This window comes from Erpetoichthys calabaricus, chromosome 1 (assembly GCF_900747795.2).
Source record: "Erpetoichthys calabaricus chromosome 1, fErpCal1.3, whole genome shotgun sequence".
NCBI classification, from domain to species: Eukaryota; Metazoa; Chordata; class Cladistia; order Polypteriformes; family Polypteridae; genus Erpetoichthys; species Erpetoichthys calabaricus.
The window spans coordinates 20,597,712-20,621,559 of record NC_041394.2 but is presented as its reverse complement, the minus strand read 5'-3'; the positions used below and the strand labels follow the sequence as shown (position 1 = coordinate 20,621,559).

Here is a 23,848-nt window from a genome sequence, read left to right as displayed (position 1 = left end):
CCAGTGCTTCCATTGGCAGTCACACATACCCATGCCATAACACTGCTTCTATCATGTTTCACAGATGATGTGGTATGTTACAGATCATGAGGCATTCCTTCTCTTCTCCATGCTTTTCTTCTATCCATCATTCTGAGTCATATCAATCTTAATTTCATTTGTCCAAAGAAAACTGTTCCAAAACTGGACTTTTTTTTTTTTTTAATATTTTCTGGCAAAGTCTAATCTGTCCTTTCTATGCTTGAGGATTACCAATGGTTTGCACTTTGTGTATTTACTTTCATGAAGTCTTCTCTTGATTGTAGTCTTTGCCAATGATAGGCCTACTCCCCAGACACTGTGTTCCTTCTCTTTCCTAATGTACCAGATGGTTGATTTGACCACTCCTGGTGTTTCTACTATCTCTCTAAGAACACCTTGTCAGTCAATTGTCCAAATACTCTGAGCCCCTGAAAATGCAGGGACCATGTATAAAACTGGCTGTCATTTCTAAATGCCTCATATTATACTTCTGTTGAACCCTTTGATTAATGCTGAAGGATACACTTTAATCATGGAATTATTTCTTCATTTCAAATCCATTGAGGTGACGTATAGAGACAAAATTATGAAAATTGTGTCACTGTCCAAATACTTATGGACCTAACTGTATGAATATTCAAATCTTATTTTTTAGCTACTTTGAAAGTTCTACTTTTAACCAGAATTAAAACATTCTTGTCATTATAAGAATTTAGCTATGACTTTATTTTCGTCCACAAACCTCCTGACGTCTAAATTACATTTAAGAAATGATTAAGTGCACTGTGAATTGAATATGTTTACCAACTGCAAGGTGAATTTGTAGTGTATATTCATTTTTGCTTTGAACTTTGTTGTGTGCTTTACAATGTGTCTCAAGATGTTGAGTTCTATGAAAGGCGCTGTTCTTCAAATTGATCTCGTTTAATTAGCTGGTCCTTCTTTTCTTCTTTTACGCTACATTTAGAAAACAGCAGCAGTTTGATTTATATTGATAAGAAATTTAGAAATAGTCCATTTTTTTCTTAACTCGCTTTTGTTGTTTTCACCTTTTTCGTGGAGACTGCTTCCTTTAATGTTATCCCAATAACAACTATATCAGCTGAATGGAGAAGACATGGGTGACATGGGTGCAAATGACACTGAATGCTGAAAGGCTGTATTTACTTGAGTGTTAAACACCCTTAAAACAAGAACACTTGGAAAAGCAGAAATTACAGTGCCTATGAATAGCTTATAAACCAAGACAAAAATTACTAAATTATCACCATGTAAAATCCATAAATGTTTACTACAATCCAATAAAATTTAGAAACCCCAAATTCATTATTTCTGCTGACTTTCACTTATGAATGAGTAAATGATAAAGAGTTTTAGATAGACAGGCATTTTACAGAAGCTCATTAAACAAATAAATGAATAAATACAAAACAAGTCAGAATGACTAAAAAGAAAGAAAAACTTCTGACTTGGCAGTTGCACTGAGGCTCTTTACAGGTATATTGCTGCTGGCATAAAGGAGCTCCCGTTGCGTTTCTTGATACACATCTTCTGAATAATTTGTTGGCTAAAAGTCCTCGGTGTTGGTGTGTTAGAGAGTTGATGTGCAGCATTGTTGAAAATGGCACTCAGTTTTCTTTCAACTCTCTCCTTTGCTATAACCATCAGGGGATCCAGAGTGTGTCCCATAAGTTAGCCTGCTCTTTGAATTGGCTTGTGGATTCGGTTGGCCTCTCTTGAAGTGATGTTACCAGCCCAGCACACCATTGTGTATAAGATCGCACTGGCCATTACAGAGTTGTAGAAGATGTGAAGGATGTCACTAACCACATTAAAGGAATACAGTCTTCTAATTAAGATAAATCTGATCTGCCCTTTCTTCTGTATTTCCTCTGCATTCTGAGGCCACTCTAACTTGACACTGATTTGGACCCTCAAGTACTTGTAGTGGTGCACCAGTTCTACATCCATTCCCTGAATAGTGAACAGCTATAGAGACTTTTTGGTGTGGTGAATGCCAATAAGCAGTTCCTTGGTTTTGTTAAGTTTCAAACAATTCTTTCTACACCAGAAAACAAAGTTCTCAACAAACAGTACTCCTTTCCTCTATCTCATTCCCCTTATTGATATATCCCATAAGTGCAGAATCATCTAAGAAGTTCTGCAAGTGACATGACCTGGACTTATATTTATAATCTGAGGTGTACAGAGTGAAGACAAAATGAGACAGGACTGTTCCTTGTGGTGCTCCAGAATTACTCACATTCATATCAGAAACACCATTCTTGAGTCTCACCAACTGTGGTCTGCAGGATGGCAGTCTTATAAACCTGCAAATCCCGGAGCTTACCCCTTAACAGGGATGGATAATGGCATATTTAGGATAGAATTAGGGAGCAAATTCTACAGAAAAAAATTTGAATTAATAAGAATATGACCAAGAGTTAAGAACTTAAACTTATGGGAAAGTACAAATATCTCAAAATTTCATATTGAATGTAAATTTCATTATACTGCTCCGTGCTAAATGCTGCGTAAGACAGGTAAACAAAGGATGGGTAATTTAACGGTGAGATCAGCTGGAGTTAAAAAGTACTCATTGACTGAGAAACCAGTTGGAACGAAACAACTGCAGCCTCAGGGATGACAGTAACTGTTAGAAGAATCTGGTAAGGCCATTTATTCAAAAAGTTTCCAGATTACATAGTGCTACCCTGCTTTGGATTTCACAGTACAGTAATACCTATATAAACGTCCCATCTGAAGATGCTATTACAGTGCAGTATTTATTTACAGTGACTAAAACATGAACATAAACTGGCTTCATGATTTCAATACACGGAGCCACCATGAGTAGTTAAGTAATCTTGAAAACATTAATGGAAACAAGAGAAACATTCCTGGCATCCAGGACAGATTCTGATCACAATCTAAATTAAAGGTTCATTATGGTAAGTAATTATTTAGTAAATGATCACATATAAATGACTCATCTATATTAAAAGCTATCAACGTAATGGCAGTGAGAGACAGGAATGGTCAAATGTCAAAGCTTACAGAGAAAAGCTACAAGGTTACCACAATTTCAATATTTACAGTGTTGTGAAAAGTATGTGTCCCGATATCATCTACTTGTGTACATTTATCACAATAAAATGCTTCAGATATTGAGACAAAATGTAATATTAAATTTCCCATTGGGATTAATAAAGTATCTATCTATCTATCTATCTATTACGTAAAGTGAACCCGAGTACACATATAACACCATTTCTAAATTGGTACCCATAAACTTCCCCCCTTAATTATGCACTCAAACATCCAATCAAGAGTTAAATGTTAATTAGAACACAGCCAACCCCACTGAATGTAAATCTCAATACATATTGAGGCATATCAAGATTGAATCTTTGTTTAAACAGTATGTATAGATGAAGATGATATGACAAACATCATACTACATTTACATTTTATAGTCTATTGTAAGTCCACCCCTCCATTTATTACTACCTCAAATTAAAATCATGTGCACCAGACCACGTTCAAATGATTAGAACCTTATTTGACAGGATATTGTCTGAACCATCTTATTTGAACCTCAGATACTAATGTGGTTGTTGAAATGTGTGTTATCAACATGCTGAGATCACAAGAGCTCCCTGAGGCCTTTAGAAGGACATCTGGAAAGGGATTTAAAAAGACCTCCAAACAGGTGGAAATAAACCATTCCAGTCTAGAACATTATCCACAAGTGGAGAAGATTTCAACCAACTATCAACATGTCCAGGCCAGACCGCCCCAGTAAGTTCAGCTTGACAGCAGGAATCAAAATGCTGAGAGAAGTCTCTAAGAACCCCAGAATATCATCATACCTACAGGTAGCTCTTGCCACTGTTGATGGCAAAGTGCATATGTCTACCATTAGAGGCTGCACAAATTAGATCTACATAGAAGGTGTTCCAGAAACAACATCAGGGCAAGACTAAGTTTTCCTATGAATACCTACCAAAAGACCAGAATTTCTGGAACAACATGCTCTACGCAGACAAGACAAAGGCAGAGTTATTTGGGCACAGTACCAGATGACATGTCTGTCTAAAACCAAAGACAGCATTTGGCAAGAAGAACCAGAAACCAACTATATAGTATAGTGGTAGAAATGTTTTAGTTTGGCGATGCTTTGCTACATCAGGGTCTGGGCAGCTCATCCTCATTGAATCCACCATGATTTTTTCTTTGCAACAGGTTTTGCTTGATGATAGATAATGTGATACCTTCTGTTAGAAGACTGAAGCTGAACTGAACGTGCACCTTGCAACATGACAATCACCCTAAACACAGCAGTAAATCCAAGGAGCAGTTGAAAAGAAATAAATGGAGGGTTCTGGAAAGGCCAAGTCAAAGCCTGGATCTGAATCACATTGAGATGCTGTGGAACAGCCTGTGCATGCAAGACTCTGCTCAAACATCACACAGCTAAAAGAATTCTGAATGGTGGAGTGAAAAAAACTTTCTGCCACTCAGTATCGGAGACTGCTAGAAAGTTATAGGAAATGCTGACTTGAGGAGGCAATACTTGCTATTTACAGCCAAGGGGGGACTTACTTTTTTCATAGAAGTATATTGCATAACTGTTCACTTTTCGTTGAATAAATTATTAAAAGTGAAATTATCATTGTTTTTTTTATCTTTATCTAAAGATAGTGTTGGAATGAAACAAATGGAAATCAAACTTTTATGTCCACATATGGTAAAAAAACAGAAAATGAGTTTGATGGGGTACTTACTTTTTCACACGACTGTACTGATAATTCTGATAATCACTGGAGCACAGCTTCAACATTTTATGTATGCTGATGACAGTGAATCAATTTTGTAGACAGAAAATGCATTGTGAATGACAAAGTACAGAAAAATGAAATAAGCTTATAAGCATTAAATGGGTTGTGGGTATAATACAATACAAAAACACACAGATATACATACATGCAAATCAAACTATTTTCAGTGACAGAATGAATGAACTATTTGGTAGGGTCTTACCTTTGTTGTGGAAGAATTTGTGATAGTACAATGCCCCCAGATCAACATGCTCAATAGCATAGTACTTCAGTCTCTCCATTCGGCAGTTCTGAAGGTCTTTGGTGATTTCCAGAACAGAGATGCTGGCATTTGTGCAGTGTATGTTAAGATTTGTCTCCATAAAACCTCCACCATCACTATTACTGGCAAAACCAGCTGCTGACTTCAGGAAGCTGACATTACGCTCAGGTGTTCCACCTATTTCATTTCTGAAATGTGGGCAGCTCAGCAACAAGTCATTGCAGTTGCTATCTCCAAGATCAGGCTCTAAGTTCTCCTTATAGTTCAAATCTTCAGTGCTTGCAAAAGCAGGTTCAAGATTTCCCAGGCTAAGAGTTTGTGAAACTGTAACTGAAACAGCGGAAGCGGCTGAAGCACCCGTTGTTGTATTCTTCCTCTGGGCCACGCAGATTCTATTTGACACCACCTCCTGAAGATTAAAGAGGATACTCTGCACATCATAATGTGCAAAGCTCTTCTGACAACACCATGATTTTGCAATGCATTCCTGTAGCCTGCTGTCCTCCAGGTCAATGTGGCCTCCCTTACTAGGTGTATCAACTTCACTCCTGCTGCTACGCAACTTACGAAAAATCGAGGAATCTGTACTGCTACTCCCATCGGATTTTCCACTCTTTTTGCGTGTTCGCTCTGTCTTTAGTGAAGATTTTCCATCTTCTCGGAGCTGACTGTTTTTAAGGTCATTCTTAGGTGTCCTACTGCTTAGAGTGGAATCAGGGCTAGCGTCAGCACGTAGTAACTCATTCAATTTTTCAGGAGCAGCACTCCTCTGATCAGGCATTTCCTGCCGGAACTCATTGAGCATTTCAAAGAAGCTCTGCTCAGGAATACCTTGAACATCTATAGACGATGTGCTGCCATATTCCCTGAAAAGAGGCATGCCCGTAGATCCATGTTTAATGCCCCTAGGAGGATCGAAAGTCTCCACTTCACATTCACTCAGAGTGATCTCACTGTTACTTCGGTTACGCAAGGGAATGAAGGTCTTCCCTGGGGACCGGGGCCAGCCATCTTGAAATTCCACATCTTTAGACCGTCGTCTTCCAATCTTCTGAAAACCTCTAAATCCTCCTAGGGAAGGTTGATAGCTTGAAGTGGTATGATAAAGCTGCCCATTTTGAAAGCCCTGGGTGCGCAATGAACTAGGATCAGTTTCACGAGGGTGAGGAGTCAAAAGAGATTCTTTTGAAAGCTCTCTCCTGGGGGGCCAGTCTGCAATGCGGGCTCGCACCCCCATTTTAGGAACAATAGGAGTGGAACTACTAATTCGTGGTTGGCAAGGATCCTGAAGTAAATGCATTGCATTTCCATTTTGTACACGAAAAGGATGTGCGCAGTAATCACCACCTGATGGTTCAGCACTCCCTCCACTTCCGAATGATATCGGACCTACCATTTCAACCATTAGGTCATTTTGAATAATGCGATAACTTGTCATAGTCCATAAAAGCTCACAATAGCTAACTGTATCAAGAAAGTGCTTCTCATCTCTGGCTAAATGTCCTGCCAATGTCCTCCAAATTTGAAAAATAGGAAAGGTAGCTGGTTATAATGTAACCACGGAAAGACATCAATCCTGTTCCAGACAGCCAACATAGCAGAAGACACAGATTCTTCTGCATACACTATAAATGATTTTCAACACTTTATGCAGCTCTCAGTTTTCACTGGCTTGGTAACCTTCCATTCTTCTTCAATGCTTTTCTGCAAATTTTCATTCCATCCTTGTTTAACAAGTGCTTACCTAGATAAAGAGAAACAAATCAAAATTATCAATATGCTTACATTGTGAAAAACATGACGAAATAAAGCAATATGTTAGACTTCTGTAATTTCCACACCATAATGTAAAGTCAATCCAAAAGCAAGACAATTCAGCTCATAAAAAAAATAAAAAATACAAATATGGAGAGTTACTATAAGATGCTGTAAAATGCCAACAACAAATTACATAATCTGAAAGTACTACTAAGAAAGAGCCTGCAGAATAACTGCAATGCAGTAATCCCTCCTCGATCGGTGAAAATCCGCGAAGTAGAAACCATATGGTTATTTTTATATTGTCATGCTTGGGTCACAGATTTGCACAGAAACACAGGAGGTTGTAGAGAGACAGGAACTTTATTCAAACACTGCAAACAAACATTTGTCTCTTTTTCAAAAGTTTAAACTGTGCTCCATGACAAGACAGAGATGACAGTTCCGTTTCACAATTAAAAGAATGCAAACATATCTTCCTCTTCAAAGGAGTGCGCGTCAGGAGCAGAGAATGTCAGAGAGAGAGAGAGAAAAAAGCAAACAATCAAAAATCAATAGGGCTGTTTGGCTTTTAAGTATGCGAAGCACCGCCGTATAAAGCAGCTGCAAGGAAGAGAACAAAGTGAAGGTAGTCTTTCAGCATTTTTTAGAGGAGCCAGTCCTGGCATTTTATAATGGAAATCATGAGGAACGACTAGATTCTTTAATATGAGAGTAATGTTCGCAATACACATTACAAAAAAATCAATAAATACTTCATTAATGTGTTTTGTATCATTTGCAATACATATACAGTACATTGACCAATGTATTAATAAAATACACATACATAATATACATGCACAATACAAACAGATCCATATTACTAACCGAGAATGCTAAACCGGATGGACGCAGGGACATCCGGCCATGGGCCGTAGCCGCAAAAAGACGTACTGCGCAGGCGCAAAAAGAGTCCGCGAGAGGCGGATGAGGAGCTGCGAGAGGGGGACAAAAGAGGCCGCGAGAGGGGGACAAAAGAGGCCGCGAGAGACGGATGAGGGGCCGCGAGAGGCGGACAAGACCACAGAAAAAAGGAGTGAGCACAGAAAAAAGAGAAAAAAGGAGTCAAAGTAATGAAGCGCAACGAGCACCTAAAAAAGGAAAAGGCACATAAAAAAGTAGTCAAACGCAGGCAAAGCACGAAACACATTGCACACGAAACTAGACCCAAAAAAAAAAAAAAAAAAGAGGCTCGCGCACAACAGCAAGGCAAACCCCCCCCCGCCACTACAGGCATCGGACGGGACACACACCAAGAGGGGGATTCAACAAGCCCATGGAACACAAAAAAAAAGAACACAAAACCACCCCACAGACCCTACAAGCAAGGGACGGGACACACACAAAGAGGGGGATTCAACAAGACACAGGAACACAAAAAGAAAGAAGACGCTCGCGCAACAACAATCCTCACCCCCCCCCCCACACACACATCCATAAGAAGTGACACCCAAAGCCACATATTCTAAAGTAAACGTCAACACCTTCACACTAGACAGCATAGGTGTCAGCATAGGTGGATCTCCTTACAATAAAGCACTATTAACCGTTCAACTGCAGAAAAGGAAACATATTAACAGTGAGTGCGATCCTCCTTATTACTTATCCATATTTCGCATGCTGAGAAAGAAACAAGTCATGAATACACGGTCACGGGTACAAAACGAAAAGGAAAGGATAACAGGAACAAACACACGAACACGAAAGAAACAACAAAATAGACGGCTATGCAGCATAGGTGGATCTCATTACAATAAGGCACTATTAACCGTTCAACCGTAGAAAAGGCTCCATATTAACAGTAAGTGCAATACTCCTTATTACTTATCCATATTTCTAAAAGAAAAAATGTCTCGACTCCAAAAACGCAAAGCTCAACTAAAGCTTCTAACTAACGATGTACCTAAAAGTAAAAACTTTATGAACTGCATTAGATCCTACAATAGTTCATTTGCTTTTACATCTACCGGAGTAAATATCAGGCCACCAAAAGGCAATGGCCCATACTGCTTTCGCATATGTGCACAAATACTGCATCGCATTGGAACAGTGCACCCTGAAACAAATCAACAACGCAAATATGCACAAATCTACATCCTAGATCCACATGACGCAATCTATCAATAAAAGTGCTGCATCGCAACAGGCACGGATTCAAAACGAAACACCTCCCGTCTCAGACATACGTTAACGGCAAGGAAAGCTACAACGGGCTTCTCACACAGCACAGGCAAATCGATTACAGCTCCAAAACAACACGTCCCAAATACTACACATGCAACAACGCGCCTCTCAAACGGCACAAGCAAAACATACACCAGGAAAATTCATTCGGATTAATGAATGTCATTTGCAATCACTGTCATTCGGTTCACTTCCCTGAAGAAACAACTGGCAATACAAGTAATACATTTACACGTTGTCAAAAGGGTCAAATTAGACTGCCTTCTTTACATTCATATACTGAATATCTACAGGACCTTATAACTAACGATGTACCTGAAAGTGAAATCTTTATCAACTGCATTAGATCCTACAAATCGGTATCCACTATGAACATTAACGGTGGCACTGCACGTGACATCCGTCTTGAAAAAATGTTAATTATTGATGAATGTACAATGGCATGAACTCACTTACTCAACACCATTCATAAACTTCTACAAACGTTTATTAATAATAATATTCGCTTTGGAGGAAAGGTACTTTTATGAGGAGGAGATTTAAGACAGTGATTAGCTATTCTTCCAGATGCCATGCGCTCAGCTATTGTTCAGTGCACCTTAAAATACGCAGACAATTGGCATTGCTTTCAAAAGATACAGTTAGTAAAAAAGATACGATGTCCAGAACCAGATCATAACAATTGCTTATTACAACTGAGAGATGGTACACTCACCAATACAGATGGACTTCAGCCACATATTATTACAATTCCTCAAGCCTTTATCTGCGACGACTTACTTACAGAGAGATTTGGAACAGCAATCTCATTAGACCAAATGCCCCTTTTAACACAACGCACTATATTATGCCCAAAAAATATTAATGTGGAAAACATAAATACCCAAGTCATTCCATTACTTCCTGCAGAGACACAACTCTTTCTAAGCTCTGACAAACTTGACTCTGATCACAACAATAACCATCTTAAATGACCTTACAAGTTCTGAGCTGGAATTACCTTTTACACTTAAACGGCGTGTACAAAGAAATTTTCAAATAAACCTTTACACTGTGCCACACACTTTATTGTTTGCTTTCTATTTGCATCATCTACACCGTCACACTATTCCATATCTCATTCATACATCACGCTCTTTGTCATTCCCAACACCAGGGGTTGGCGAGCGAAGCGAGCAGGGGGCGGAGCCCCCTAGTATATTATAAATAATATTATTACAATAAAATATACATATACATTAATCAATGATAGACCACTGCAGGACAAGCTCAGTGCAGCTGGACCACCCACCTTAATGGTACTCACTCACTCATTTAACAGCCTCCAGCTAAAATGGGTACAACCTTGTGAAACTAAGAGACTAATATTTCTTTAAAAGAAATTCATCTGATGACTGCATATTGCATCCTTTAAAAGAAGACAAACTCATTAAAATATGTATTACATAATACTAACTCAGTGATCACAAATGAGAAATACAATATTCTCTACAAAAATGAGTGTTTGCCAACTTCAAAAAGTAAAAGTATAGCCACAACCATGTCATATTACACTCTAGCTGTGCAGCACAAATCTTTGACTCCTAATTTTTCATTCTTACAGCTCCACACCTCCCCCATATACTTCCCCCACTGTGATATCCTGCAGACGAGGATGTAAACCTCGCCCTGTAGTTAATAACTAGTTCACAGAATCCCATCTACGTTTCATAGCCACTGAAAACCAGGGCCTCACCAGATGTACTTGGCCCAGGAGAGTGATTTTAGCAAATGCAGCTGTCGGCTCAAGACAGACAAGAAGACTGTCTTTCCTGTATAATCCTTTGATGTTTATTAAGGACAGGCTATTGAATTTGATTGACTGATAATTGTAGGGAATCAGCTGTACAAATGAATGAAACTAAAGGAAGCCTTTAAGCAGACTCTGCCTCGTGCGCATCAGTGATTCAAAAACAAATGACAAGCTACATGGCACAGAGCACAGCCTTGACTCAAAGAGAACTTGTTCCAGTACAGTGCAGGCAGAAATGCATCTGTCTATTTTCAAAGAGATTATTTAAATTACATATAAATGCAATATAGAGAGGGGCTAAAATAGAAAAGGTTCCAAAAGATGATCAAAGTTCAAACGGCTGAGCAATGCAAGAACCATAATGTATGTTTTAGGCACATTAGTGAACATTAATAGCAACTGTAATTTCAGTTTATGACCGGTCCCACATGTTCACAATAATTACTTCTATGAATATGACATAATTAAGAACATGAAACAAACTAGCTCATATTTACAAAGCAATTCAACACAACAATTAAAATTAACGAAACAATAGAGAAAACCGAAAAAATAAAAATTCATTAATTACAATGATCACTATTCCTAAAATCTGCTTGCCGATTTTAAGCTACTATAAAGTCTGTAAGTGGGACGTGGGAGACTTGGATCAATAAAGCAATGCTAACATTTATCATTTATTCAGTGATTAAAATTTTGAAAACTGTGCAAACATAAGTAGCAAACTATAAATGGTCATTTTCCATCTATCCATTTTCTTACTTTACTTGAATTTTTGCCAGGCACCATAGTTGCTAGGAATTTTCTCCTCGTGTTATATCCATACACATAACAAAGTAAACACAATTAACAGCACGATATACAATACATGACACCATCCCAGTATCACATACAGTCATGGAGAATAACAGTATAATGCACAAAAAATACAAATGTATAAAAGAATTTGATGATGCTCAGTAATTTATCACGTAAGACTTTATGTAATAAATACAGTAATCCCTCGCTATATCGCGCTTCGCCTTTCGCGGCTTCACTCTATCGCGGATTTTATATGTAAGCATATTTAAATATATATCGCGGATTTTTTGCTGGTTCGCGGATTTTTGCGGACAATGGGTCTTTTAATTTCTTGTACATGCTTCCTTAGTTGGTTTGCCCAGTTGATTTCATACAAGGGACGCTATTGGCAGATGGCTGAGAAGCTACCCAACTTACTTTTCTCTCTCTCTCTTGCGCTGACTTTCTCTGATCCTGATGTAGGGGGATTGAGCAGGGGGGCTGTTCGCACACCTAGACGATAGGGACGCTAGTGTAAAAATGCTGAAAGATTATCTTCACGTTGCTACCTTCTGTGCAGCTGCTTCCTGAAGCGACATGCTGCACGGTGCTTCGCATACTTAAAAGCTCGAAGGGCACGTATTGATTTTTGATGTTTGTTTTTCTCTGTCTCTCTCTCTCTTTGTCTGCTCCTGACGGAGGGGGTGTGAGCTGCCGCCTTCAACAGCTTTGTGCCGCGGTGCTTCACATACTTAAAAGCCAAACAGCCCTATTGATTTGTTTGCTTTCCTCTCTATCTTTCTGACAGTCTGCTCCTGACGCGCACTCCTTTGAAGAGGAAGATATGTTTGCATTCTTTTAACTGTGAGACGTAACTGTCATCTCTGTCTTGTCATGGAGCACAGTTTAAACTTTTGAAAAAGAGACAAATGTTTGTTTGCAGTGTTTGAATAACGTTCCTGTCTCTCTACAACTTCCTGTGTTTCTGCGCATATCTGTGACCCAAGCATGACAATATAAAAATAACCATATAAACATATGGTTTCTACTTTGCGGATTTTCTTATTTCGCGGGTGGCTCTGGAACGCAACCCCGCGATGGAGGAGGGATTACTGTATACTTTTAGGACCAGTAAGACGCAGGAATCAATCAGAGATTGTGTTTAACTAGAGTGACTGTAGCAGTAAAGATATTCTTGATCTGTCTACTAGTTCTTTCTTTTAGTGACCGGTAACGTTTCCTCAATGGTAATAACAGAACGGGATGGTTACCCTGATGAGTGTAGTCCTTAACTAAACAGTGTCATCTCCAGACAGAGGAGCAGCTTCAGCGACAGGCTGCTGTCAATGTCCTGCTCCACTGACAGACTGAGGAGATCGTTCCTCCCCCACACTATGCGACTCTTCAATTCCACCCGGGGGGGTAAACGTTAAAATTATACAAAGTTATTGTCTGTCTGTATACCTGCATTGTTATCGGCATTGTTATCACTCTTTAATTTAATATTGTTCTTTATCAGTATGCTGCTGCTGGAGTATGTGAATTTCCCCTTGGGATTAATAAAGTATCTATCTATCTATCTAAATTATATTTTCTGACCTGTGATGTGTAAAAGTCCTCAAGACAGTCCAATTTCAGACCTTCAGCCCATTCTGCTGACTGAATGACATGTTGCAGTGTATGTTTTGAGGAATTAGATCCGCTATCATACTAGACAGTTATGAAGAAAGTGAGGATGCTTTCAATAAAAGTTTGATAAAACTGTCACTGATTGGGGCAGTTTAAACGTTTTAAGTTGTCAGTAAAAAGACATCCGCAGTGGAGCTTTTATTGTAACAACACAAGTTCCCTCTTCATTCCAGTTAAGACTATGAATGACAGTGGTGCTAATAAATGTAAATGATTTCACCCAGTTGACAGTGACATTTTTTATAACTATGGGAGTAGCGAGTGATGAGCGTCTCCTAAAATCTATAGCCATTTCCCCAGTTTTCAGACTATTTAAGTTGAGAGTGTTGAGGGTACACCCACTTGCCGATATGGCACCTCGTCCTCATCAGAGGCGTCATCTGTAAACTTTAGCAGTTTAAAAGAGGGCTCACTGGAGGTGCACTCACTGATATAGAGTGCTTAGTCTAATTCAGGGTCACGGGACACCACAGGTCACCTTGCAAAAGAAGTCAGTGTCAGATATATTGCCCTTTCCATAGAATTTGACATTACTGCTCACATTTTATGGGTCACTATTTGAATTTGCATTGTCTAATGCATGTGGAGTTGCTCACTTCCCTAAATTCACCTCTAGGTATTAATTTTAAAGCAAACCTTTCTTGCTTGAAATGTTTTAAATGCAAGATGTGGCATATTTGGTGTTATGTAAATGATTAATCTGTCATACCACCATTCAAAATTTGCTTCTTTTATTTCTCTCTCTCAGGCTACATGAGAATTAAGTGAAACTGCAAACAAACAAATTAGCAGCATTCTGCAACCATTTCTAATTTTTTTCACTGTATCAATCATTTAACCAAGGCCGTGGAGTCAGTGCAAAAAACCTTCAAGTCTGCTTCCTCATTTTATGGTACCACTGATTCTGAGTCCTCTTTTTGTAATTAGATTCATATATTTACTATGTTGACTGAAAGCACATAACATACTGGATATAAGGCACTTCATCTCTGCCAGCATGATTCATTAGGCTACTTTTTATCACCCTAACCTGCTAAGGTTTGGGTTTAAAGGGTGTAGCAATGCTGTTGTGGCTTTTTTATATTATTTATTAAAGAAGTTACATTGAGCAACATTAAATAAAAGACAAAACGTTATGTTACAATTTACTTTATGACTCCATGACTCCGACTCTTATTCCACAGTCCTGAATTTAACTACTTATTATAACATACCCCATAAAAAATAATAGAAAACACATCATGAAAACAGAGGGAGAAGGACATCACTATAACTAAATGTAGCTGAACTGAAAAACTCAAATAGGCATCATCAGAAAAACTGCTGCAAGCCATTCCAGTTATTTTACATCTTTCACACTGCAAAAGAAACACAGTATATATGGGCAGAACCAAATCTTCTAACAGTAAACATCACAAACAAATTCAGTCTCTCTCAAGTTCTGCTTGTTTTACAGTGCCAAAAGAATGAAGGTTTTACTTTTTATTGAAATGTGGTAGTGCATCACATTTATACCTACAATACAATGCAAACTTTCTAGCAAGTGAAAACAAATCTACTATAGATTACACAGGGTAGGTGTCCAGTCCACATACACAGTATGTCTTAACTGCTGAGGGAAAGGGATGCCAGAGAGATAAGAAAGGTTCAAGACATGGTAAAGCCCAAACTCTAACTACTCCTGGAATAACCTTCTAAGACAAGTGGGTTTTTTTCTGCCAGTGTTATTTTTAATATACCAGAAAGCTATTGATTGCTTATTTATTTTATCTTTCCATGCATTTTCTGATCTACTAGATCAATGTACAGGAGGAAGAGTCCATTACAGAACCAGAAGGCTAAAGTTAGACACTACCCTGAAAGCAAGAATAGTCCATCATTAACACTCCATCAAAATCACTAATCAATCAAGTAGTCTGCCTCTAAATTAAGGAGAAAAAAATCCTAATGGTAAAGCTTCTCCCTTTAAAAAGAAATAATTATAAAGAGTAATCTTCATTAAAGTGTACCTGCAGTTCAAGTGATGGTTGCATGCTAAATATTTTCAGAATATAGATATTATGCATAATTTCAGTGATTTGTAGTGAGTTAGGATGTGTCAGACATGTACATTTTAATGGCAATTTTTGTATAGGCCAATTACATTTCACTAAAACATAATATTTTTTTGTAACAGATTACCCAAAGTATATGATGTTGCCCAGGTATATTTGTCTAACTGGTTGAGGTAAGAAAGCAAATATTTTTGTTGTTTTTAAATGTTGACCCTTTCATCATCAATGGCTGTAGAGAAAAGCCAAGCAAAATGACACCTTTTATTGGCTAACTAGAAAAATTACAATATGCAAGCTTTCGAGGCAACTCAGGCCCCTTCTTCAGGCAAGATGTATCAATGGCTGAAATGCAAGTGCTTCCTCTGTCATCTGCACTACCTTTCTGTAAACGTCTCTGTTCTAATGAATCGACTATTTGTTCTTTTTGTGTATAAATGGATTCCTTAACTACAGTAACTGCTTACCGGGTTGAAGCCATGAATGGTAATTCCTTAAATTTCCTGGTTTTATTTCATAAACAGACTTTTAATTTTACATAAACAAACTGCATGGCTTGATAAGTAATTGAATTACTGATACGGCTTGTAAGTTGTTTTTGTGTTGTTTCCTTGCAGCGAGTATAAAAACATGCTTATAGTTCTCACTTAACACCAGAGCATTTTGAAACACTGAATTACTTAAGAACAGTAACCTATTACTCAAGTCAATGTGATACTTGTGATTGCTTTGTAGATATTATCATATCCAGTTTTAATGAAATTGGGAAAAGGGTGACTCACGGCATAGCACATGACCTTGCTGTCATTGGTGTATTCCTGCTCTTTGTTTTAGTTGCTGCTACATTTCAAAATCCTGACTCGCAAGGATATGTTGTATTATAAGGCACAAACCTTGTTGCACGATCAGCGAGTCCTGGATATTTGTATAGCTTGAAGCAAGAAAGAAGTCAAGTCCATCTTACAAAATGAAAGTTGTAGGCTGCCGTACGATGTAAGGTCAACTAGATGTGTTTTCAAATCAATAGGGAGGACAATGTCAGCAGCACTTCTTGGGTCAACCGAAAAAAGATCACAAATCCATTCATTTCTAATTCTTCTATCGTTGGAGGTGACGCAGTGGTAGCGCTGCTGCCTTGTAGTAATGAGATAATGGGTTTGCATCCCAGGTCCTCCCTGCTTGAAAGCACTTCGAGTTGTGAGAAAAGCACTATATAAATGTATACAATTATTGTATTATTATTAAATAATCAGTTAACACCCCAGATTAACTGTACATCTCAGTGCTTTCGCGGAGGTTCGGTGGGGGGACTCCTGTAAAAACTGCTCTCTTATTATAAAAAAAAAATTATGAAATTATTTGATAAAACACAGAAACTTCAATCATAATTAGTTTCTGCAATTTACAGTAGTTCAAGTAGATACAACGTGGAAGAACAGAATACTAAGCCACTTAACAAATTACACTTCTAAAAATGAGCATATTACATTTATTTATTTTAGCTTATATTTTTACCCAAAGCAGATTAAAATTGAATTGTTTTCATATTTCTACATTCTGAATACTGGCTAAGCAGTTAATGCATAGTCCAATAATGCTTTAATCTCTGCACCACACAGCCTACTGCTACATTTAGTGAATGTCAGGTTAAAGATCGAATACAAAGAGTTTAATTAGTGAGTAAACGATTAAATTACAGAGCTTCAGAAGCAGTATTCAGAGTTAAAAAAGATACCATCCATTAAAACTCTTAACCGAAGACTGCTGACCTCTTTGCATCCAGAGTGTCAGAAACTGATTGCTGGAATTAGACACCATTCACTAGCAACTCCTTGATTTACTCCAGAAAATGTATTGTCATTTGGGACAAGAGCTAAAAAAAGGCCTTTTTCTTCCTGCTCTCCATTAGCTCTGTTGATTAAAGATATTATCTGTTGCAATCCATTCCTTGAAAGAAAAGCTTCTTTCTCTTTTAACAATTTCACAAGGAATTCTACTTAATGCCTCTCTCTGTGTATTAAAATATTTAAATGTTGCATGGAGCAATCAACACAAGAATTGTTCATATTGTCAGGTCATACCTTGATATTAACAGAATTCACAGCAGGCAAATGCAAACTAGCATTTAGTGCACATCTTGATGTGGATGTACATATCGCTTGTCACGCCCTTTGGGATATACATCATTTGCACCATCATTATTCCATGAATAATACAAGAAATGCTTAACGTTATGTATATTGTGCAAGTGGAACACAACAGAAACTGAGGCACCAAGGCAACTATTCATTGCAGCAGAAGCATAATTTATTTTTTGCCTGCTTTCTTTTCTTCCATAGCATTATTGATCTAATCATAGGTTTTAGGGATGATTCTTCAGACCATAAACTATTAATCTGCATATACATAAAAGGAATTCAAACATATGAGAGCATTGACAATGGAATTATCTAAAAACCAGTATATAAAACCATTCTAGATTCCTTACTTATAGACTAGTTTCACTCACAATTAATATAGTCAAACAATAAAATCCTTCCTACAGCCTTATCATTTAGAGTCTAAGACAGAGCTTCATACACATAATATTGTCTACACCTTGATAAACTATACTGAAACCATTAAAAGAGTGCAGAATTTTAAAACTGTTTTTAGCATTAGGAATGAATTCTTTAACGTTATCATAAAATAGGATGCCATGTCTTTGCTGTTATTTTAATATAAGCTAGCCATGCTATGAGTCTATGACAGGTTGAAATCTAAGTAATCACAGTAGCCCTCGGTGTTGTATGCAGTGCATCATCTAACTGAATATATTTTGTAATGTATTTAGTAATAAAATGAATTGCATTGGTCATTCCAAGAGATGTCACATCACAAACATTTGTAGTTATAAAATAAATTAATATAAATGTTTGTGATGCGCCATCTGTTGGAACAACAAATGCAATTGATATGTCTCTATAATATGCCATTTTGTATAGAATTTGTAAAAGCAGTGTTGTTTGTGATGCTCTATCTGATGGAATAACAGAGACATAGCAACACTTATCCTTTTATTAAGGTGGATTAGGAATCCCACTGGGCTTTTGCTTGCCATATACACTCACTGAGATAATTATTAGAAACAAATGCCCATCTGCTTAACCATGCAATTATCCATTTAGCCAATCATTTGGTAGTAGTGCAATGCATAAAATCATGCAGATGCAGGTCAGGAACTTCACGTAATGTTCAAATCAAACACAAGAATGTGGAAAATGTGATCTCAGTGACTTAAACCTTGGTAAGATAATTGGTGCCAGAAGGGCTGGTTGAGTATTTTTGCAATTGCTGATCTCCTAAGATTTTGACACAAAACAGTCTCAGAATGATGCAAAAACAAAAACGTCCAGTGAGAGACAGTCCCTGCAGATAGAACACCTTGCTTATGAGAGTGGTCAGAGAAGAATGGCCAGATTGGTTTGTGCTGACAGAAAGGTTACAGTAACTCAGATAACTACCCGGTACAATTGTGGTGACCAGAAAAGGACGTTCGATTGCACAATACAACTGGGCAAAAACAGCAGAAGACCACTTTAGACTCTACTCCCATCAGCCAAGAATAGTATGATGAGGTTGCAATGGGCACAGGCTCACTAAAATTGGAGGAAGACAAAAATGTAACCTGGTCTGATGAACCTTGATTTCTGCTTAGGCAGGGTCAGAATTTGACGCAAACAACATGAATTCATGTATAAAAATCTGCATTGTATCAACAGTCCAGGCTGATGGTGGTAGTGGTACATTGGAGTAAAGAATGTTTTTCTGGTAAACTTTGGGCCTATTAATACCAATCACTTATTGCTTGAAAGCCACGTATTGTCACTGACTGTGCATTCCTTCATGACCACAATTTACCTTACTTCCAGTATGATAATGCCTCATGTCATTAGGCAAAAGTTCTCTCAAATTGGTTTTAATGAACATGACAATGGGTTCAGTGTTCTACAGTGACCTTCCTAGTCACCGGAAGAATCCAATAGAAAACCTTTGTAATGTGGTAGAATAGGAGATTCGCAGCATGAAAATGCAGCTGACAAACCGGCAGAAATTTTGTGATGCAATCTTGTCAACATGGATGAGAACTTCAAAGGAATGTTTCCAAGATCTTGTGGAATCCATGTTATGAAGACCTGAGGCTGTTGTGAGAGCAAAAGGAAGCCAGGCCCAGAATTAGTATAGTAGTCATAAGAATTTGCGCAGTGAGTGTGTGTGTGCATGTACATTATATATACAGTGTATCCGGAAAGTATTCACAGCGCATCACTTTTTCCACATTTTGTTATGTTACAGCCTTATTCCAAAATGGATTAAATTGGTTTGAGGAACATGACAAAGAGTTTAAGGTGCTGACTTCAACTCCAGATTCGCCAGATCTCAATATAATCGAGCATCTATGTAATGTGCTACTGAAACAAATCTGATCCATGGAGGGCCTACCTCGCAACTTGCAGGACTTCAAGGATCTGCTGGTAATGGCTTGGTGCTATTACCGTTGTCAATGCATCAATGGGGCATGAGGGGGACCTACACAATATTAAGCAGGTGGTTTTAATGTTGTTCCCGGTTGGTGTATATATAAAAAATAAATATGGTGTAGATGTGTTCTGCCCTGTAACTGGACTAGCATCAATCTTGAGGGTTGATGTGAAACTTGTACCAGCAGCTAATACAGCACAATTCTAATGTGTACTCAATAAATCAGGTTCACTAAGAACAGAATAGTGAATTGATGCAAAAAAGACCATATTACCCTGAATTTTGTACATACCATAAGATCAATGTCAAAAGCAAAGTTCTAGCCCATTTCACACCAGAATACAGGTTATAAAACACTGACACCTGGTTTTACACTACATGGTTAAAAAAATGAAGACACCAGAATTTGTGTTAACATTTTTCTGACTACAAATCAAGTGATATTACGTTTATAGATTCCACAATGTGCTAGTGAAGCTGCTTCTGGAGTAATGGTCACAAGACCCCAAAAAATTAACCAACATTGGAATTGAAGAATAAATTTCAAATGATGCTGCTGAAGCAGAGGCCTTGACACCTTTTTGAAAAACTAATATTGTACCAAAAGTAATGAACATATAAATGAAAAATATAGATAAAAATATGAATAGGAAATCACTACAGGTAAGCTAGAAGTATGTACCTTGTTTGCCTCTCTAACAAAAACCCCATCAGGATCCATAAGTAGCTGCCATTCTATATTTAAAAATGCTGTTGTTGCAGAACCTAACTTTTGCTATGTGCAAACACAGCTAGAGTGCATGACATTCTATTCCAACAATCACTTCCATTTCTCAGATTATCACACATCAATAATGTCTGATGACTCAGAAAATCAATTTATTCTTTGTTGGTCTCAGAACTGGCAGATAACCAGAAAAAAAACAAGGGTAACCTCAGACTCCTCAGTAATGTCCTCATTCCCATTTTTAAAAGACTCATTGTCCGACAGTGGTAGCACCCAGGACAGCATCTCCATGTGCACATTAAAGTCCTTCTTAAATGACACCAGAAAGGATTTCTTGATTTCTTTCTAAGAAACTCCAAATAAATGACTTGAGCTAGATTATGTCATTTTTAGTTTCAGGTGTAGTAGTAGTACTGTCATGTATATAGAGTACAGAGAAATCCTTACTGCATGCATGAAAACAAATTGAAATACAAGATAAGACCTCTTGGTAAGTTCAATATGCTCATTACTTTTGATGCAATGTTGTACTTGGAAGAGATATTGGGAATTATAGATATTCCCTAATCAAATTAGCTTGATGGAAAAAATGGTCTTTTCTACTTCGTAAAACTTCTTGTGTTTATCATAACGTCCTATACTTCAAACATCTGGGAGGTTGCTATGTTATTGGCCAAAGAAAACAGGAAACCGGGAAAGTATTAATCAGGCAATAACACAAAGTTATTTAACCCAGAGTTGCTCTGCATAAGGCTACCCTTTTTATTTCAAGCCCACACTATGGTCCAGAACACAAAACAGAGTTAAATAAAACCAAAAATATGTTCATGTGACTTTCAGTGTTCTTTACAGTATGGGGAAATTTTCATATTTGTTTACAGTGTTCCAAGAATAAACAAAATTTGTTTTACTAATTTTTCTTCAAATAATTTGTACCTTTAAGGGAATGCTTTTACCTGCTAGTCAATCTAAAATACAGACAGTAATTGAACCTTACAACTGATCACAGGTTCTTTTGACTTAGCAGCACAAATGAAGCTTATTTCTGTATGATGCTTTTATTTCTGTTACTAATTTAACATTAATGTATTTAAATATAAAAATTAATAAAAGAGATAGGAGTTCTTTTCATGTTAGTTACACATTTAAATGAAAATGAACAGTACACTCCAGAGTAGATAACTCTTGCAAATTTTAACTGAAACTGTAAAGTGTTAAGTTACAGATTTTCAGAGTTAACGTTATCATTTCCTCTTACACAAAGGTCCCAGAGTTTGAAACAGGGGCTTATTGTGTACAGACACTGCATTCAGCAGCTTGAATTGACTAGGATTGGTAGGAACAGGGGAGAAGAAGAGGGTGCTGGCAGCAATTTTAACCATACTTGTTTACTGTTCTTCAAAGCATTTTTAATCTATCAAATTTACATTCTTTCTGCTGTACAGCACAATACTGGGTCTGTTTCACTTTTCCAAATAAAGAAGCTGTTAAATTTTTGACACTAAACAGTACAAAGGGTACAAGCAAATTCTTGCCAAAAACAGGCAGGTTACAAAAGATAAAAGGAAAATAAAATGTGCTAGGGACACCAATCACAATTCAGCTTAGTTTTAATTTCTTTCCTCAATAAAGTGAAGCCATTTGCCAGAACTATTTGAATATTAAGAAAGATCCTCTCTGCACTATCTGTGTGTTGCACTAAACTAAATCCAAATTTTTTTAATTAACTTTATAAGTAACTATCAACAATACAAGAGTAGTGAAAAGGTGTGACCTAACGATAATAATTTTTTTTTTTTTTTTGAGTGCAAGGAATGTATTATAATTATGTAAGATTATTCATCCCAAAATTATATGCAATTCAACGTGTTTCTTATGTTGAAATGAAATACATGTGTGGTTTAATTATGTCATAAATAAAAAAAAATAGCAACAAACTGATTGTTTTTCACTATGGCACGCAATTTTGGTGTCAGCTAAAATACAATATAAAATTCATCTCCACAGATCACGTCTTAACTAAAAACAAAGCAGAGATTTCCATTTTGCTAAGCGACAGCTTCATGTGTATTGCCTTTTGATAGGAGACTATGCTTTACATTTTGTTTTGGGCACGTTTAATCGGGTGAGCAATCAATGTCAAAAAGGTCTACTCAGTTATGCACCTGAAATGGTGCATCTTTCACATTGGGGCAGAGGGGAAAAGTTTAAAAAAAAAAAAAAAAAAACATAAATTGCCACCTGATCATGTACCATGGCTATAGACTTTGCATTTTCATATAAAAGCCTATTAAGGGTAACTGGCATGAGAACACTACTACTGGATAATTATTTATAGTGTTAATTTGCGAAACTGGCCAAAGTGTTTATCGCAGAAAATATGCCATTTCCTCCAGTAACCTTAATTGCCGAATATTTTCCTAGAAATTTGTCAAGTAGCTGGCTTAGGCAAACATTTTTTTCTCTAAGTGCCCCACAATGCTCTGCTGATGTGATCATCACAAGGTCGCAGGCACAAGCAAAAAATAAATAAATAAATAAAAATCCCTCCAAACCCCACTTCCGTGGTTGACAGTGTTGTGCAATATTTGTCTCCCATCTCTTACCACACTTCTTTCTTGAATTTGCAGTTGTTTCAACCCCCAGGGCTCTTTGATTGCTGTATGATGTGTAGTCAATGAACTTCTAAAGGTAAAAATGGGTTCCAAAGCCACAAATAAAAACAAAAAAAAACAAACAGTGTTTAAGAATATCATACACATATTCCGGATGACTTCTTTTGTATAAAATGGCATGTATAGAAAGTGGCTTTAGAACAGGAATTGTTTTCTGAATGCTGCTTGTTGGCTATTCATGGCTTGCAGAGGGTAACATGCAACAGTGCAAAATATGAATTTCCCCATGGGGATAAATAAAGTTTTAATTGAACTTGACAAATTATAACAAATAAATTAATAATTGGCAAAAAAAAAAAAACAAAATCAAGCATGAGTTGCTTCAAATGTCCTTTGAATGTTTTTTTTTTATTATTATTATTAAACAGTTTTTTTTTGTAAGGGATACAATCCCCTGGAACAATACAAGGCCTGTGGCATGTTATCATGCAGAATCCCTGACTTTATAGACCTTCTCTGATGGGTAAGGACCTTCTCTGATGTAGCAGGGATGGGCAGATATTTC

The 23,848-nt window shown here is 37.3% G+C and overlaps 1 protein-coding gene across 3 annotated transcripts in view; it reads right to left on the bottom strand.

Annotated features, from left to right (window-relative positions):
• sipa1l3 (signal-induced proliferation-associated 1 like 3) overlaps positions 1-23,848 on the bottom strand; it is a 292,225-nt gene that overhangs the window by 143,887 nt on the left and 124,490 nt on the right. For all 3 annotated transcript variants that reach the window (XM_051933960.1, XM_051933955.1, XM_028796163.2), the window contains exon 3: positions 5,065-6,868. In XM_051933960.1, the coding sequence (XP_051789920.1) occupies positions 5,065-6,562 (1,498 nt within the window). In that variant the 5' untranslated portion in view covers positions 6,563-6,868. The remainder of the gene's footprint in view (positions 1-5,064; positions 6,869-23,848) is intronic.